The following is a 19709-nucleotide window of genomic DNA, read 5'->3' as shown; positions in this document are numbered from 1 at the left end:
TTACTACTATATCAACCCTAATTATTACTACAAGTCATCTTATGTTGGGAATGAATTGGAAATAATTAAAAAGCATTAATAATAAGGATATAATTAGGTATAAAATTATAAATTAGATTGACAAATAAAAATGAATATCTAGTTTTAATATAATGGACAAGTAAAAATAGATCGAGCCACATAGAGGTAGTATATATATATAGGCAAGGTTCATCTTTTACATGGTTCATAATATATAGTTATAAATGTGTTTTTGGTTGTTTAAGTTTTTCTCTTTTTCTAATTAATTAGCAACAATATTCCAGTTCTTCAACCACATATCTCCTAGCATATAGAAAAGAAGATGGAAAAAGTTAAAAGAACAAAAGTTGGACTTTATTTTTCAACAACTCAAGTCAGGATTTTTTATTTTTTTTGAAGAAATGCAAGCATCAACAAGGTTGAAAATATTGTATATTCATTTTCATTAACTATAAAGCTTTAAAATATAATTTCATAAAGTAAACTCCTCTGATCGTCCCTTATAACTAACAACTAATTATTCTAAAAAAGTTATAACAGTAATAAGTCAGTAACTAACTCTCACTTTGGATAGTACTCCCTTCCTCTGTGTCCCTAATTACTTGTCCACTTTTGAATTAACACACCTATTAAGAAATCAATTAATGACATAGTGAGTTTATCATTTTACCCCTAATAATTATGAAGTGGATGAAAAGTTCTGCATTTTTCAAAGTAATTAGTCATTTAGTTGATGGTATAATAGGAAAAAAAAATTGTCATTTCTTGATTTGTCAAAATGAACAAGTAATTAGGGACAACTATAAAAGGAAAAGTGGACAAGTAATTAGGGACAGAGGAAGTATGAAAATTAGATGTCTAATTAGGACTTTGATGAAAAGGCAGGAAATAATCACGCATGCAAAAAAGGGTATAATTTTCCAACTTGGTCCAGCCAAAAAAATGTAATTAGCCTCTGTAGACATTAATTTTTTTTGGAACAGGTGTTCAATTCGAGTTGGGACTCTACAAGATGTCTTGAATTTCAATTAGGATTTTTAGAGGCTACTCAACCCTAAACTCTAGTTCATGCCTACATAAAGGATACTATATTCCCTTGAAAGGGTATCTCGGATATTCCGCAAATTCATGGAATATTTATAAAGAGATCAAATCCAAATCATCCTAGTTTGGAAATACGTCACTAATGACCCTCAAATTTTATTGAGAGTAGAATCAAGGGAGGAACAGATTGATACTCACAGTCTTGATTAATAAAATTATGTTTCATGTATTTTATTTGTGATTGCAATTTATTTTCTATTACTTTAAAATTTATTGCAAACAACCTCATTTCCGTCATTTGCCAATATCACCATTCACCAATCACAAGTAATATAATCACTGCCAGAAAAAAGGTTTTTTTGTTCCACCGCGTATCAATATAAAATTTATATTACAAAAAAATGATTTTTCTTCTCATTTATCATCGAGCCAATGCACCTTCCTAGTTTTTCCTAGAGCAACTTTCACATATAGCAAACACAAATCTTATTTGTATGCTATAGCTATAATTTACATAATTGCGCTCCATAGCAAACATAAATATGTATATTTCGTTATACATATACAAAAGAAAACAGTTGTATAATCTGCTTTGATATACATATACAAAAGATCAATTGTATAATATGTGTTTGTATAAAGCGAGAAAGAGAGAAAGACAAAAGAAAACTGAGCAGGGGAAAATCGTATTTGTATAATCATAAGTGTATAGGACAAAAATATATGCATTTGTATTTGTATATACAACTTTCTCTCGCTTTATACAAACACAATGTATACATTTGTGTTTGTATAAAGTGAGAGAGGCGAGTGAGCGAGCGAGATCTGGGAGAGGGGAGAGAGGGGAACGAAAATATATGTATACATACAATTTTCTCTCGCTTTATACAAATACAAACGCATTTTATACATTTGCGTTTTTGTATAAAGTGAGAGAGGCGAGTGAGCGAGCGAGATCTGGGAGAGTGACGAGCGAGATCTGGGAGAGGGGAACGAAAATATATGTATATATACAATTTTCTCTCGCTTTATACAAACACAAACGCATTTTATACATTTGCGTTTGTATAAAAAGCGAGAGAGGCGAGGGAGAGAACGAGAGTGGCGAGTGAGATTCACCAGGAGAGAGGCGAAATAGCAACAGTTTGCTATGGGATACAATTAAATCAAACTATATTTATAGCATTTAATTTGAATTAATAGTTTGCTATTATATATAATTTTCCCTTTTTCCTATGAAAACATTACTATTTTTTATTTTCTCACAAATTCAATTAAAATATTTGTTTGAATAGCCTTTGATCGAGCATATTTCGGTGGAAAAATAGTGACTTTTAATAGTAAATTTAGCCTAAGTCAAATCAAGTTATACCAGGTTTTCTTAATGTTAATTAACGATCGTTAATCATGGTCGAAAGTATCTTCAATTTTGATGCTAAAATAATGAAAAGATGTCGTAGAGATAATGTCCTCATTAGGAGAAACTGAGATTAGGAAAATTTGGTGCAAGAAAGGGGAGTAAAAATAAGGGGGTATCATATACTAACCACGAGTAGTATATATGCTTTTTTATTTTTCTTATTCATCTTCTAAATAAACTTATAAATAGGTCAGGAAGCGAATTATTCATATATTAATATTAATATAATTAATATCATATTTGATTGTAATTAATTGTTTTGTATCAAAATTCAACACAATCTCGCATAATTAAATTACGTATAAATTGAGTCAAGTTATATAATAATATTTTATGCAAAGTTAAGACACTTTACATAATTTTCTTCTTCCATTAAAAAAAAATTATTCTAGCAACCCCACAAGCATCTTGCATGTTCCCACCTCCATTGTTTAGTGACAAGAAGAATGAGCAAAGCATGTGCAATCAGATGATCAGTGATTGATCCTAACATGCTATCCAACACAAAACCAGCAAATAGTACAATTGTCATGATGACAGTGGGGTCTAAGGCGAATTTAGGACGAGTTTTATGATTCAATTAAATTTGTTACTATATATATAAATAAATATCATATAAAATGATCATCGCCTTGATGTAAGCTATTGCCTCACCACTAAAATCGAGTCCTAGACAAACGAATCTTGTTTAATGGTTAGGAATAATAACAATAAAAATTATCACCCTCTTTAGTGAAATTATATAAGCAAATGTCAAAATCAAGATATGTTATTGTTATGGGAGTCTATACAATTACTTGTCAGATATTTATGAATTCATATAGACAGTTCGGAGAGTTGATAAGCTAATTTCTATAGATGTATATTTGTGTGGTGGAAGACCTAAATCAGAAGTGGTTATAGATATCATACAAAATATCTCGAAAATTCTATGGAGAAACTATATGCATTTAGTAAAGTTATGCTTATTTTGAATTTACTAATTCAAGATCTTGGATTTGTCTCTTACTTCGGTCATTTACCATTAGCAATTTAATCATCTTTATGTATTCAATTACTACCAATACCAACTTATTTGAGATTGAGACGTAATTATTGCTGACGTATCCGATTACTCGGAGTGTATTGGCACTGTTTCTTTAATAATTTTAACAAATTGATCTCACTTTATCTTGTTACTGTGAGGTGTTTGTATTTCACTTTAATGTACCTAACTACCTGAACAAATGAGTTGGTTCTCATACTCTCTGTCTATGGTATACAGGTAATTCTTTCACCAAGAATGGACACTCTGGAAAGAAAATTCCAAAAATATTTGCTTTTTCTAGTTGGGATGTCATTCCAATTAAAGGATGATGTACATTCATAAGAAACATAGCATGTTAAAGCCAAAGTATTATTGAGCCACTTTAACTTTCTAGGACAGTACAGCTGTTATTTGGGAACAAATTTCATCAAATAGGAAAAATAAGAAAACCCTTAATACTGAGACTTGTTTCAATTAAACAGATGAATAAATATTAAAGTGTTCATATTAGACACTTTCACTTTAAATTTTGAAAATTTTTAGTGTGCATTCTCAAGAGTTACGTAGACAAGTTGAAAGCTCAACATATTTCACCTTCTTTAATTACATACATTGTATATACCTCAATAAGCTGTAAAAACTAAGGTCAATTTCAATTGAGGCTAATTAACCTACTTAAAGAAAATGACATTATGAGAACATGCACATAATTTTTTTAAAAAAGTTTGAATTGAAGTGTCTAATACGAACATTTTAGTATGTATTCAGGTGCTCAATTACTGCATGGAATTTGCTCACAAATTAAGGAGGATGTAAATGTATAAAGGCTAAAGCCATAAGAAAACTACATGAAACATGCAGTTAACCTCAAAAACATCATATGGTCAGTTGATTGGGTAACAACTAACAAGGCAGAAGCTTTGACCTCTTTAAACAAAAGTACAGCAAATTAATGAATGTTGCTGTTCAGACAACGATTGGTTCGTCTTCCATAAATATGAATACCACAATTCATCCGCAACAATTGCTCCTAAAACCATATACACATTGTTTCCATAAAACAAACCAAAAGGCAAAAAGCTAAAGTGTTTCACAACTTTTTTTTGACAATCTTTGAACGTTCAACTTCTTTTCTCAATTACACCATATTGAATATTCAAAAATTAGTTCTCCAAGCTCCGAATTAAAATGGAGCCTTAAACACCAATACTCAGCTGATGTGATGTTCAGATAGCAATAGATACACGTGGAAATAAATGTGGCACATCAGCAACATCTTCGTCTAGTTCCTCATTATGCCAAAGCCTTAATTTCACATTACAGAATACAAATATCTGATTTTTTTCATCTTTCATTCCATTCATATCTTATGTGCAAAATTGGAATCCAAGGCTCTGTTGTTTTGACTAGTTTGTGAGCATAGCTTCATCTATGAATACACATGGTTTTCTCTTCTACAAAATAAAAGAATTCCTCAGCATAATACCTGCATCGATCAAATTCTTGCAAATAGAAAAACCACCTGCAAGTGAAACAAGAGGAAATAAGTGCCAAGATCTGACTTCTAAACAAGAAAAATTCTGCAAGGACACTATTTGCACACTGAACCATAAGGATACATATATCCTATTCTTCGATCCATTTCAAAATTAAGGAAAACAAGGTTCTACTGTTTTAACACCTACCAACCATGTAAGGTACATCAGTTAGAGAATTGTGTTATTGTATTACATCCAAATCAAAACAGCTACTTACAAGAAAAAACAGACCATCCATTCAGTAAACCCCATCCAATTGATACAACGAGAAGTCAGATCCTAGTTTCGAGACATTAGGAAAGAGTCAATGGAATGTAACCAGCAGACGTACTTCCAATAAATTGATGAATCATAATCATGAAAGAAAAAGTGATGCAAATAAGGAACATATAACCTCCAGATTCATCTCAAAAAGAGCATAAATACTTCTCAGGGCTTGAACTCCTCTGAGAAGGGGTACCTCAAAAATTGTGAGGGGAGGTTCTCTTTTTTATTTTACTTTTTGGGTAAGACGGCTCTCTGCTCTGGTAAGACTGGCACAGTAAGCCTAGAGTGACAAGTGAGCATCTGCAGGCAACTTTCAGCTTCACACTAGTCTCACCAGCAATGACACTAAAGCTTCTATACATTTATTTTAGAAAGATAACAGTTACTAAAGTTTCTATACACGATAAAAAATTTTAGGTTTGTGAAAATCAAAAACTTCCGACATGGAAGCACCTCAAAATTCTTGAAGAGTTCATGAAAACTTATGCATGTTAGAGAAGGCAAGATGAGGGAAAGAGAGAGAGGACAAAGAAGAAAACAAGTAAAACGGGAATGCTAAGCTTAGCAATATGCAGAATTTGGCTCATATCCCAAACACATTTACTTCCTTGACAGGAGGCTTATATGTTGCAAACTGTGACAATACATGACTTAAAGCAACTTGTAGCTCTAAGATATGATACAAGTAACTGGCAGCTTCACTTTCCAAAAAGCTTTCGAGCTTTTTTGCTTCATTTGACTTAAAAGTCCCTATTCAGCACCGTCTATGAATATATGCACCAGACTGTTGCATGACAGCTTAGTAAGAAGTAACAGAAAAGCGCCTCATCTGACACAAATTCTAGTAGGTCATGAAGATCAAAAGATTCAACAAGGAAACAAAACAGATTACTGCAGTTCATATAAAGTGAGAAATAGACTTCAGTATAACAAGGCTATTGAGTTTACATGTTTTTGGACCTATAATACTTGATTCAGAAGTAGCTGGCACCTCAGGACAATCAAGATTCACTTTGTAGTAAAACAAAAGTTAAAACAGAAGAAATTCACAAATTTCCTTTGTTACCTCAATAACTTCCCATGTTGTCATCAAATCAATGCAAGGACAGACAATCTACCCAACGAACCAGTAGCAGCAAAGCACGTCCGGTAGCCAATGATACTCTCGAAAATTGGTCATTAGAGCACTTCTTTCTTACATGAACATTGACTATATCCCTGAACACTATTGGACTGAAAAAATAGCAGATGTTGCAGACGCTTCTGCAATTAAAGACACAGGTTGACGAGCCTGCAAACAAGCACCTATCTCGAATGGGCGCAGCTCAGATCCATCAAATAGAAGGTTTACACCAGGATATATCTCCTCTTTATTCTCAGCATCATCTTTTTCAACCTTAGCAGTAGTTACTGTGGGAGATTCCTCAACTGGCCTGGTGGCAGCCTCGTAAACAGGAGTCAGAGCATATGATCTGCAAATTCATATGAAAAGCATGATTACAGAAACTTAGAAAGAGGAAACTAAATGAGCCATTCGGAATTTCCAGCAATGCTTTTCTGCTTTGCTTCAGAAACAAAGTTACACAAGCATCTAAGATGGTTCACAACAGCACATTATCCTCGATAGATTGGTTTTACTACTGTTCTTGTTAAAGAGCCTTTATTGTCCATCCTCTTCTTTTTTTCAGGTGCAGTGAGTTATCCAGATTCTATAGAGGCCTATCTGGCAGAGTTAGATTTCCATGAAGTATCAATAGAGAAAAGGATCCTAATTGAGAGATGTTAGACTAACTCAATATTCTAAAAATCAAGCAGTCATTTATAAATGTTCAAGCAACACAAGCCAAGTCCCGAGTTTAAAAACAAAATAAACTTTGCATGCAATCAGGTAAAGGACATCTAATTAGCTTCACCAGCTGCTTGGCATCCTTGAAAGTTAAATGCCGGAAGCAGGTTAAAAAGTTTAAATTCTTCTTCGCCGTCAAACTGGAAAGACTATATTGCATACCATTATGTGACATGGTCAGAGACCAAAAATGTCAAAGGCTTCCAGAGACCTACTAAGAAAGAAAAAGAGACTCGGATATGCCATGACATCAACGATTAGCGAACTATGTACATATCATGTCTCAACTCAATGAAAGTGCATATCCAGCAAGTGAACTGTTCCATATTTATTCTGTTTTAAGTGACAAACTTCCAGAGCTGGTCAAGAAACTGCTGCATGCTTCAATTGCAACATCAGAAGCCTTTTACCATAGGTTACTTCGAAATGAGTTATGTCCCAAGTTTCTTGTCCCTCTCTAAGCATGTTGAACACAAAAGGTAGCAGTTAGCATCTTATATATATATATCAGGAAAACATGTTCTCCACAATACACCGGCTCTGCAAGCTTCCCAAGAAACGTGTTCTATACCAAGAAACTTTACATCTCAAGACACCAATTACTCAATAATGATCATCAATGACTGTTTCTCCATCAGTCAGCAAGAGAAATGAATTTAACAAGGAACTCTAAGTAAAATACCCCTCCTTTATTTCATCCTACTGACAAGCAGCAAGAAAACATACTTGAATTTCCACAATGCCTACCTCTAAACCAGGAACATAAATTTATCCCAGCCACCCTTTCCCTAATTAGTTTCTGTCCTGATGAGATGAAATCCACAGGAAAGTGCTTGTAGAACAATAAGAAACCACCAGTAAGTTGACATCTTATGTCTCAGATAGGCAAATCAGTGTAGTTATCAGTTTCATAAGCGAATGATTTTCCAGATATCACGCTAATTACAAAAATTTCCACCTCTAAACTCATGAAATCAAATTACTGAAACATGGAAAGGGACCAGCAATCTGGATCAAAGTAAAATAAGTCCTTGACAATCTCCTGCGGCTTTTGGTCAAGGTATAAGAGGTCCGGTTGGCAACAACTATGTCTTCTGCTCCTAGTTTTAGTCTCACTCATTGCAGCACACAAGCAAACAAAATATTGTTCAGATAATTCATTTCCTATTTCAATAGTCAAATGGTTATTCAGAAAAATCTAATTTCATTCACATTATTATGTTTGTTAAAATATTTTGTTTAATAAATTATGTTTGTTAAAGTATTTCACCAAATAAGAGCCTCTTGTTACTTCTAAGCAATTTTATACAACTGTTTTTGCCTTTCCAGTTGCACTGTGGTTGCAAATAAAACTGTTTTTGCCTTTCCAGTTGCACTTTGGTTGCAATTTATACAGCTGTTTTTGCCTTTCCAGTTGCACTTTGGTTTTGTACAGAAGGTTAGAAAAGAATATGATTCCCTTCCAATTTTGTGCTACAACTATCCTTCCACCGAGCTTCAGTGCGACATGCAATGCAAAAGTGATAAACTAGCTTCACAATCCCTTACTTAGACTCAAGACAGATGCATAAACTAGTAACAAGTCCTTTGAGGACAGCACTTAATTAGTCCACTATATATTACACATATCAAAGCATAAGTGTAATATATCGGAAATTCTAAATATGAGAATATAGAAAGAAAAGTATAACCAATCTAAAAAATGTGAGAGATTTATCAAAATGCACCTCAGAATATTGCCATCAAAACTCAGAACTTCTGTTCGAGATCGCTGTCGATGAGCAAGTTTTAGTCTGTGGTGTTCGCTAGAGACACCAGAAATAGGAGAAGAAGGATCAACATTGGGGTTCCACCTTCCACTCGCATAGTTCATAAAATGCCGGGGTGATTCCTTTGGCTGTTCTTTCTGGTAAAGGAACTTCGCTGTTGGACCTGTGGCCTGATACTCAGCACAAACATCTCGCAATTTCTTTCTTAACTCTTGCATTGCATCATGGTGCTCTCCAAATAAATCTGTTTGGAGTAGTTGTGAGGAAACTAATCTCTTACATATACGATTGCACAATTTTGGACTAAACAGTGGAATACCGAATTCTACACTTAGTGGAACCCATTCATACGTATCATCATCAGGTGCAATATTTTCTTGGACTCTATCTTTGTAAAGTCTTAACAGGCGAATAAAACCAATAGTCCAAAAATTAAGTTTGTTAGACAGACTAGCTAATAGCGAATTCAGATTGAAAGTTTCTTTGGCGGACAGTCCTAGTTCCTCCCCTACTTGAGCTGTTGAACCGTCAGAGTTCTTCAAGGGCAAGGGAATATCCAATGTAACAGTTTTTCCAGCCTCATCAAGATCATATCTGCTGAGGGGAAGCACAAGGACAGCAGACTGCTTGAGTAACGAGTTTATACAATGTAAAAGTATACTTCCTTTAACCAAATTCCCTTCAGGCTTCCCCCCCAAACCTCCAACGGAAGATCCATCCCATGACCATAGAAGTGCTTTCTCACAGCCAGCTAATGGGGCAGGAAGCATTCTTAACAAGTGACCTTTCATCAGAACAACTGATAGAGGTCCAAAAGCTGTAGCAGAATATAGCACCAATTTCATCCAGGGTGTCATAGATGAATGGGAGGGAGGTCCAAAATGAACAGGGCCTTTTGGTCCTGGCAAAACTGAAGAAGGGGGGAGGGGAACCATGGATACAACAATGTCATAGTCACGCATAAACAGACGATCTAAAGTAGCCGGTGAGAGAGCAGCCAAGCTTTCACAGCGGAGTATATCCACACGGTATTTTATCTGTTTCATCACCTCTTTATCAGCATCTAAGTTATCAGCAGATACTTTTTCATCAGTCTCAGAACTGATCTCCTGTTTTAACTCCCAGTCTGATTGATCTGTTTCTTCAGAATTTTTTCCTGATAGAGTTTCTTCATCCTTAGGCAATTTGGGTGTTTCAGAATTTAGCAAACATTCATTATTTAGCTCAGATATATCTTTAGGGGCATCTCCTGATTTTTCAGAAAATGAAATATCCTTTGTCATTGAATTAGCATCCTCACTTCTTGAAGACATAATGCCAGTCTTTTCTATTTCTTCAGCTGGAACCCCACCTGATGTGAGACATTCCAGGATGCACCGAAGACTAAACGCATGATTGGCAAACTCTTGCAGTTCACCTTCAAATTTGGCCCCCTCAAGTGTGCCCAAATCTTTACAAAGATCTGCAATACTAGCATGACCTAGTTTTCCCGCTTCATACAAAGTCACAGCATGAGATTTTAGACCTGCAAAACAGTTACTACAGACTTCAACATGCATTGCAGAAGATATTGCGGAGTAAAAAACTGATACTATGATACTGCAAATACAGAAATGCATCTGATAAAAACCAATGAACTTGAGATCCATCCATGAAACATGTCAACAGCATCAAAGAATAAAAACACAAATGAAAGATTTGGCGTACAATATATTTAGCAAATGGAAACAGTTGCACAACTTCAAGAATTTACAGTAGGGAAAACATCAAACAATAAGGTCCCTACAACCTAATCAGGAGAAAGATATTTGAGCTGCATAAGAAAAGTGCTCTAAACCCAGAACAAACAATCTTGAGCTGCGGCAGAAAAATGCTAATATCTAATTACATACAAACTTTTTTGGGAACATCTGTCATGTTTCCCAAGAATAAACCAAGCTTTCTCCTAGCACTTGCAGAAAAACTGGCTTTTACATATAACTAAACTGTTCATTGGCAGTAACTCAGTAGCAATTCATTAGGAACTTCGACAAACATGAGTAGTTTCAGCTCACATAACACCAGCCATACCATCCACAACAGAAACTTCAATAGGTATACCGTAAAATTATCAGAAAACTCCACTTCGCTTACAAACACCAGTAGAAAATTGCTATTTATGATGCATTATGGAATTGAAACACCAATCCAGGACCAATTTAATTTATGGGGCTTGTCAAAGTTGTGCGAGAATACGGAACATGAAAATACAGCTGAGAGAAGAGAAACCTGGTGATACAGATCCCATCATAAGATAAGAAGTTATATTAGCATCAACAAGAAAAGCAACCCGAGCATAACCAGAACTCCTGCTATTATTTTCTGTCCATGGAATTTCTACTTGCTGAAAAGCACTGCCATCAGCAGACACGTTTGCAGAGCCCAAGCTGGCATGAGAACCATCTTCCTCGTCACTCAGAAGGCTCTTAGGTGACCCTGGGACATTAGGTTCTTGCAGAATAGATGCAGGGTCTATTAATTTGACAGCCCATCCCAATCTGCAAGCAAAAGATGCAGCTGCTTGAAGTTGAGAAAGATCAGCCTGTAATGTTGCAGCTAATTCAGCAACAGTTGAATTCTCACTTGAAACCACAAAAACAGCATACAGCAACCTGGATAATGAAGGTGACATATTATATATAAACCACTGTGTAAACCACATGGAAATATGATATGAGATTCCTGAGTTAATGGAAAGTGCCTTACTCCTCAATTGGATCTTCATAGGACTGCTCTCGGTTAGAAACAAATCCTTCAAGCCTTGAAACTGCAATGTTTTGTATATGAGCAACCTAAGATCTCAGATAACAGAATTCGATAGATAGTACAAAAGTTGGAGAGATATTCAGAAGTTAGACGCAAGCGTTGTTTGGTTACAATTGGAATGTTTAAGTAGACCCAACCGTAGACTAATTTAGGAATTTTTATGTAAATTTGGGTTCAGGGGTCAGAATTAAGTTAAATGAATATGATATATGCATGACATCATGTTGAAGAGAAAGCAATTGAACTCAAATATAAATGGACCACATAAGATGTTTGCTTGCATGGGATTTGAGGATAGGACCAACCAGATCCAAACAAAAGATATGTTAAAGAATACCAACTTCTTATTCTGCACTCAGCAGGTGGTTGGAATTCGGAAAGAGGTCAGATGAAAGTAAATTTTAGGTGCAATATTCATTACCCCCATGTAATTTACTAGATGATCGTACAAAAATAAAATGAAGAAAGATTAACCAAGAGTAGTAAATATTGATGGATCTATTTCAAATATTACAAAAAGAAACATACATGGTGTCTAAATGTTCGAATTACCTTTAAAACGATCATCAGGATAGACAGGAACATCAAAATAGACTAGTCCTCGCAGATGAAGACCCTTTATAATTTCAGGATTGAAAAGAATGAAAGAGTTTGCTTCTTCCTTGCAGATTTTATCTATTGTTGCTGTTTCTTCTTCAGTCAGTTTCTGTGAAAACAAAACTCATATGTCAATTGCAAAGTCAATAAGTCAAATAATTTATCTGTTTTATGCTGGTGGAGTTCAGGCCAACTTGCGTACACCTCAATCATTCACCTGGGTACATGCTATCTCCTACCAGCACAGGTATCAGGTAACTCTGCCTACCAAGGCTTAGGCTGATGGAAAGAAATCACCCAGTATTTTTTTTCTCTGGTGAATGTTTTCTCCACACCCTTGGGTGCAAGTCAAATGATTTACTTTTTCACTAATAAAAGTTTAGAAGCTTCAGAAATGTGAGTGATTGAATGAGATGACAACTTGCCTTGAATTCTTCTAGCGTAAAGTTGACAAGACAAACTCCCCACCATGGCTCAATAACAAAGTCCACTGGCTGTGTAGGCAATAGTTCTTTCGCTATCGATTTATTAAGCTTCCACATAATTTTCTGCCAAGATCCAAAATAACTGAAATTAATTAGACGAACAAGAAGAAAAGCCTTAGACTAGCCACAGAGCTCATAAGGGTGATATTTTAAATAAATCTTCCCTGAATACCAACAATTTGAGCAAAGGGACTAAGGTATCCGAATAGCACTCTTCATTTGTCTTTCTAGACAAAACATGTATTATTTTCTTTCGGTAGTAAATACTTTCCTCTTTTGATTTACCTCATAAAGAGGGGACATAAACAAGCAGGAGGATATACAAAACTACTGGAAGGGCTGGAATGCTGCCAGGAGAACTATACCATAAACCATTGTCTTCTTTTTTTGACAGTTTGTAATGAATGAACATTGTTTCATGAAAGTGAAATAGATATAGCTAACTTTAATAAAAAAATTGTTTCATGCTTCTTTTCGATGTAAAGAGAATATTCCCACATGTATAGATGACTGAAACAATTTGTTAGCTAAGAGTAGTTGAGCGAATTTTCATCTCTATACATATTTCTTTATGACCAAAAAATCTGTCGGGGCCAACCCTTGGGACCAACCGCAGCCTTCGAAACTCGGAGATAATGGGTACGTCCCTCTATGCTTCTCCACTTAAATACCAAGCTTAATTTGCATGGCACAAGGCTCGAATCTGTGGCCTAATTCACAAATCCCTAAACCTTTGCCACTTGAAGCCCAGAGGGCATCTTGATACATAGGTTTAACACCATCATGGATTCATAGTGTGGTGTCAATAAGATTCTGATTTATCACAAAGAGATTATGAAAGTGGGCATCCTTGTGTATGGGATTAGCAGAAATGAAACTCAAGAATGATTACTACTGGTAACTTTCTAATGTTGGTGAGTCCACCGTGGATGATCACCTTATTCAGTTAAAGGGCAACATTGGAGGGTTTCACTAGCTAGTTAGGCCATTTAAGCCAGTACAAAGGGAAGAAATTCGTGATTCAGAAGCAGTGAAATAAAAACGGGAAAAAATTTTCTTTTCCAACAGCAAGTGAATTGATCTCTTGGCCAAAAAAGCCCATGCCATGGATAATGTATTTGCTAGTGCAAATTGCAAGCATAGTAGTTGACTTGGTGCAGCAAGTAGTGGAGAAAACCAACAGCAAAAGGAAATTGAGAAACGACGATGGATTCTATTTTCCAAATGAGATAAAATAAGCAGCAATGAAAACATCTATAATCTGCAAAATGGCAGTTTTTTTGTAAAGAGAAAAAGAATACATAAAATAATGAGTCAAAACTGTTCCGTAAAGACCCTAATATCATGACAAAGTAAGACATCACAAAATAACCCTAATTCTAAACACAATAAAACAGTTTTAAACCTAATATAAATCCTACAAAACCCTCCCAAAAAAGAACTACTTCCAGCAGTACTCTGACTTTCTAAATCCTACAAACCCATCCCATAAAACACAACTTCCACCCCTCGGGGTGGCCCAGTGGTTTGGGCTTGGGACTTCCATGTTGGAGGTCTCAAGTTCGAAACCCCTTGCCAGCGAAAGCAAGGGGTTTGCCTTCTGGGTCGAGCTCGTCGCACAAGGCTTGCCTAGTGCGGGTTACCTCTCCTATGTGGTTTGTGAGCTATTGCATAGGAGTGGGGGTTTTACCCTGTGCGCACCCAAAGGATAGCGGCTGCGGGTTTCCCTTGTCATCAAAAAAAAACACAACTTCCAGCAGTACTTTGACTTTCTATTCTACTCCTTGAATATTATAAGTTTTAAAAAGCCTGCTTTCATGGAACATCATAACCTTTATGAAAATCTGTCACGGTAAATTAGAACACTGGTAAGTTTTATTTGACAATACCTTAGATCTGCACTTGTTCATGATGTCAATAAATTCATTTCTTCCAATTCCAGTAAGCCGTAAGGCATCTGCAGCACTAAAATTTGGGATGCTATCATAGGGTTGCTCTGCAATCATCATAACAGAGAGTCAGAACCCCATTAGACTGGTAATTTCAAAGAACCTGAATTTCTGTGGAGAATCTAAGTGTCTGGAGCAAGAAGTACATGTTAACACTTCTAATCCATAGAATTATGACATTGAGGAACAGTCAAATGCAGGAAACTGTGCAGAAATCTTGGTATAAGCATTTGACAGTAAACACCAAATAATTCTTCGACGGCACATGCTAAGTAGTATTTATTAAAGAGACCATATAGGGCAACATAGTGCATAAAGACACAAGTAGAAATGTAGAATAGCTTATTAAAGATGAGCAAATGCTCCCTCCATATCAATTTAAATCACATCCTATCTGTTTTGAGATGTCCAAAAATGTTAACTTACTCGACTAACAATATTATCTCAAGAGTCTAGATATTTAACTATCCAGTCGTTTAAACTGATGTATTTCTCCATCTAACTGACTTGTTAACCATTGCTTCAATATTGTTATCCATTACTACTAATATAATACACAAGTCAAACTAATAAGAACTAATATCTTAAACTCCATGCCTAATCTAATGGTGTCAAAATGAGATGTACAACCAGCTCTTACAACGATTGCGCAAAAATGTGTACAAGAGGAACACAGACTTTAATGACGAGCATTCCTGACAAGAATGCTCATACTGCAGTAATCAGAAAAGGGGGAGCAGTTGATCCTGGATCATAAGCACAATAGAACTATTAAGCCCTTTCAAAGAGTTCTTTTCCAGAATACTAGTCTCAAACAAGTAATTAAACGTGCAAGCATTCCAGCTGCATATAAACTTGCACAAATGCCCAGAGGGAAGATATAATTTTTTTTGTTGAAAAGTGCAATCATCATGAGCAAAGAGAATTTAGGACATAATCCAAGTACTCTATACACCGTCAATAGTCAATTCTGAACTAACATGATAGGAGGCTATACCGTTTTTCATGACTTCAAAAATCATGTCGCAGTAGTATCTGAAAGGAGACACCCTCATGACACGGCAAACATACTCTGCTAGGTGATATGGAAAAAGCTGCAAATAGAACACAATGACATCAAATTATTCTGCATTAGTCCTAAGGTGCATATATAAGGTATAACTTTCACAGGTCTTGAAGGAAACAAAGAATCAACATTTGACTAAAAGCTCTCCTTATCTTTATCTGGACATCTCTTACTCTAATTCTTCTCTCTTCTACTAATAACTTCTCTAACCGATGACATGTCATCTTTAATATCAGGAGATTAATAAGAACTAATTTAGCAGAGATTGCACCAACTCGGTATAGAATTGTATGCTTCTTAACCATTAAGGTATTAAGAACAAAATAGAGAACAAATAAAAAAACTAAAAGAACCAAGATCAAAGGATGAACGAGTCTATATAGGTTCGTATGTACTTATGTCCACAAGCAAGAGTCCTACCTAGGCCCAAAAGTTCCAACACACACAATTCTTTTTAGTTCTTCCCAACCCCCACACAGAAAAAACGAAAGAAACAAGCAAAGAGACTAAATGAAACAGTTTTTGTAAGTCTTTCTTGTTCAGTAAATGATGTTAAATATTGTTTTTGTTACATCTTTTGATTACCATCTCTCACAACAAAAACAAGTTTACTTTATGACTTGCAATTTGTATCTGTGAAACCAACACATTGTAAAATTTAAAAGATAATTCACGATTAAAACGACATACATTTTCAATATTCGCTAAGTAAGAACTTATGGAGCTACGCACACTCTTGAGTCACAAAAAGCAGATGATTGTCTAAGTTGAAGACATATCACATGAATACTGATTCCAAAATGTAAGACATGTCATGTAAGAAATAAACTGATTGAAACACTGAAAAGTGCATAGCTTCTTTAGTTGGAACTCTATCCACTTATTAATCGGAATAGGAAACCAAAAAAAATGTCTTCTTCTTGAATAGAACAAGAACTTTTTAAGGAGAAAAACTATATTAATAGTTAAAAACAACTTTTCTTCTTCTTTTTTGCCACTAAATTCTCAAAGTATGACTTATTTTTGAGTAGTATCTAAATCAACAACTTCATGGTACAAGGGATGAGAAACAATTTCCATGCAATACACACCGCCAAGTTCCTTCGGAGATACCGCAACATTTCTTCATAGTATTCAGCTTCTTTACACACTTTACGAGCAAAGCAAGTATTCCACATGAGTCTCTTTTTTATGCAATGTTCAATTATCCTGCATAAAGCCCATTCAGTAAAAAATAAGCAAAGTAAATTACTAAATGCAAGAATAGCAGGTGATGGTCCCTAAGCAAATAAATATTTATAATGAAACATTTACAAGTATTATGCTTAGCCCTGAATCAGTTTATGTATTCTAAATTCTAATAAATAGAAAAATGATCATTCTTATTGATCTTCGTACACAACAAAAATACTAAACCTGATTCAAAACTTAATGAAGCAAGATATTAGAGTGGTGTCTCTTATCTCGCTTTAACCTAATTCAAAGCCTCATGAACCAAGATATTGTTGTATTATATCTTATCTTGTCACAATGTAAATCCTATTAAGTAATTGATAAGCTAATCCCCAATCCCGAACTAGTTGGGACTGGCCGTATGAATCCTCTATATCACCCTCTATTTGGACCCATTTAGGGGTTCTCTGTATGAATTCACTTGTGTGAGTGGTGGCATAGCCGGTCCAAGTCAGAATATAAAGGAAGAGGATTGCGGAAGGTCCAGCGAACAAATAGTCAACTTATACTGAGTCCGCGATATTAAACAACAATAAAATAAAACAAAAGTGAATTACTATCACAAAATGCACATTATTGGGATCAAACTCTATCCTTAAAGTTCAAATAGAGTGTTCATGAAATGTTATAGCAGGTGGACCTCCTAAAACTCACACCAGACCTCAAAACATTCATGTCAAGAAAATGAACCATCTCACCACTCACAATTGTTTAGCATTTCACTTTCAAATAAACCTAGACGGTCATAGTAAACACAATTATTCCAAACTCATTACACATCATAACAAGTTCGCTCAAGAGTGATAGCCTCATGTACACTTGTTAACTTCAAACTTAATTGCAGACAGCCATACAAAAAGTTTTACCTGAATTCAATATATCCTACAAAAGTTCTAATAGATTGCTAGAAAGTTGACTGCATTGCATCATCCTAAAGTCCCCGACTGAACATATTTTCTTTCATTGAAATTGTTGAACAGCAAAACACCTCATTTTAAAGCTTAATCGGTTAGAGTTGACACACTTTAATTTAATCAATTAGATCTTCAACTCACGCCATCATGTGCCAGCCGGCATTATTCTTTCTCATGGGTCAAGCACGTGATTTATTTTAAATTTTCACGAAGGATGGTGATGAGATTTGAAACCATAAACTCCAATGTTGAAGTGTAAAGGCTTAAACTATTAGATTCCACACTTCTATTTACTTAATTATGTCTTCAACATAAACGTATTTGAAATCTTTCGCCCTTTGCTTTGATACGAGACACAAGAGTGAATCAAAGTGTCATAACTTGCGGAGTAACATAAACATGCTTACTTGAATTAATGTAATTATTAATAATAACTTCCAACAATATAATTGGACAAAAGCAGTGGCTCCACTATAAACATGTTTTTGGAAAAATGAAAACGAACCTTTTGTGCCAATCTTCTTTGGAATTTAACGTGGACTGAAGCCGCTTCGGAAGATTCTCCCAGGGACATTCTTCTCTAATTGCTTTTAGTACCAACTGTTCCTCAATTGTAGCCGGTATACGCAGCATTTTTAGTTTTCCTCACTCACTCTCCAACTGCCTAGTCCCTGGAATTGATGATCTTCACATTTTCAACAAAGCAATTACAACAAACACAGTGCTCGATCAGACATTTCAACCAATGACTCTTCAATTTCACTTTGAACTAAAAGCAGTGAGCGAAAGTAACTGACCTGAATTCGGATCAAGCGAAGCTAAGGTCCGGTCGAGGAAGCTTGACTGTTATCGGGTCGGATCCTGCCGGCGAAGAGTGGCTGAGCTGAATCGGAAGAAGAAAAGAAGGAGCATGTGAAGATCTGAGAATGGTGACCGATTAATTGCAGACAGAGAGAAACTTCACAGCAGGAAAGTGGGACCCTTAACTCTTCATAATTTCTTGTTTACCGGCACGCCGTTAGTCGCCGTTCAAATTAACCTGTAATTATATGACCATTCGTTTCATGATCCTGTAATTTTCAAAAAGAAAAAGGGTAAAACTTTTAAAAAGTAATCTTATTTTGGAAATCTATTTGCTTTAGATCAATTCATTCGAAAAGTATTATTTATTTATTTTTAATATTTGATAAATAAATTGTGTTTAAAAAAATGTTTTTTGGAGTGTGAATATATGAGAAGATATAGTATTAAGAATTTAAAATTCATTATGCAATTAGTATTATTTAAATAGAAAAATAACTTTAAATAGTTTTATGAAAATTTAAGTTTTTTTGTTTTTATTTAGTTAAACTTTAAAATATGCACTTATGTATATATTGATTTTAATTAATATAAAATAGTTAAATAAAAAAGGAAAGAGGTGAAGGTAGTTGTATTTAAATATTTAATTGCCGCGTAGGTTAATTATATAATGAGTAATTAAGTAAGTATAATTTTTTTGATAGAGAAGATTTCCTGAGAAAAAATAAATTTTTTTAAGTATAATTTCTTTCCAATAGCTAAAAAATATTTTTCTTGCTATTAAAAATACTTCTTCTTTTTTGTCTTTTGTCAAATATCTCATTCCTTGTATGAAGAAAATCTTGTTGGGATCGCCACCCCCGAATGGGCCTGCAGTGCGCGATCCGAATTTAGTCGGAGCTCCAATATGGACTCCGAACACTGGAT

At 35.0% G+C, this 19709-nt stretch overlaps 1 protein-coding gene across 3 annotated transcripts; it reads right to left on the bottom strand.

Moving 5' to 3' along the window:
* Positions 1-4349: 4349 nt before the first annotated feature.
* Positions 4350-18963, bottom strand: LOC125852380 (uncharacterized). Of its 3 annotated transcripts, none has more exons than XM_049532121.1 (12): positions 18779-18963; positions 18487-18666; positions 16926-17043; positions 15766-15862; positions 14709-14815; positions 12760-12882; positions 12290-12443; positions 11678-11738; positions 11201-11583; positions 8891-10457; positions 6384-6789; positions 4350-5034 (listed from the first exon to the last, which is right to left on the bottom strand). In XM_049532121.1, exons 2-11 carry the CDS (start codon positions 18612-18614, stop codon positions 6543-6545), a joined length of 2985 nt encoding a protein of 994 aa, XP_049388078.1. In that variant the 5' UTR covers positions 18615-18666; positions 18779-18963; the 3' UTR covers positions 4350-5034; positions 6384-6542. The 3 variants fall into 3 exon arrangements, with proteins under 3 accessions (XP_049388078.1, XP_049388077.1, XP_049388079.1); XM_049532120.1 differs by having other exon boundaries at positions 18487-18652; XM_049532122.1 differs by lacking the exon at positions 4350-5034 and adding an exon at positions 5073-5329 and having other exon boundaries at positions 18487-18652.
* Between the last annotated feature and the right edge of the window lie 746 nt (positions 18964-19709).

Source organism: Solanum stenotomum, unplaced genomic scaffold (assembly GCF_019186545.1).
Source record: "Solanum stenotomum isolate F172 unplaced genomic scaffold, ASM1918654v1 scaffold34432, whole genome shotgun sequence".
NCBI lineage: Eukaryota > Viridiplantae > Streptophyta > Magnoliopsida > Solanales > Solanaceae > Solanum > Solanum stenotomum.
This window is presented reverse-complemented; position numbering and strand designations above follow the sequence as displayed.

Coding starts and splice junctions, on each gene's coding strand:
- LOC125852380 (XM_049532121.1), bottom strand. CDS start 18,614: ATGCTGCGTATACCGGCTACAATTGAGGAACAGTTGGTACTAAAAGCA. Junction 12,444..12,759: donor TTACGCTAGAAGAATTCAAG/GCAAGTTGTCAT, acceptor TTGTTTTCACAG/AAACTGACTGAAGAAGAAAC. Junction 11,584..11,677: donor TATGAAGATCCAATTGAGGA/GTAAGGCACTTT, acceptor TTCATTATCCAG/GTTGCTGTATGCTGTTTTTG.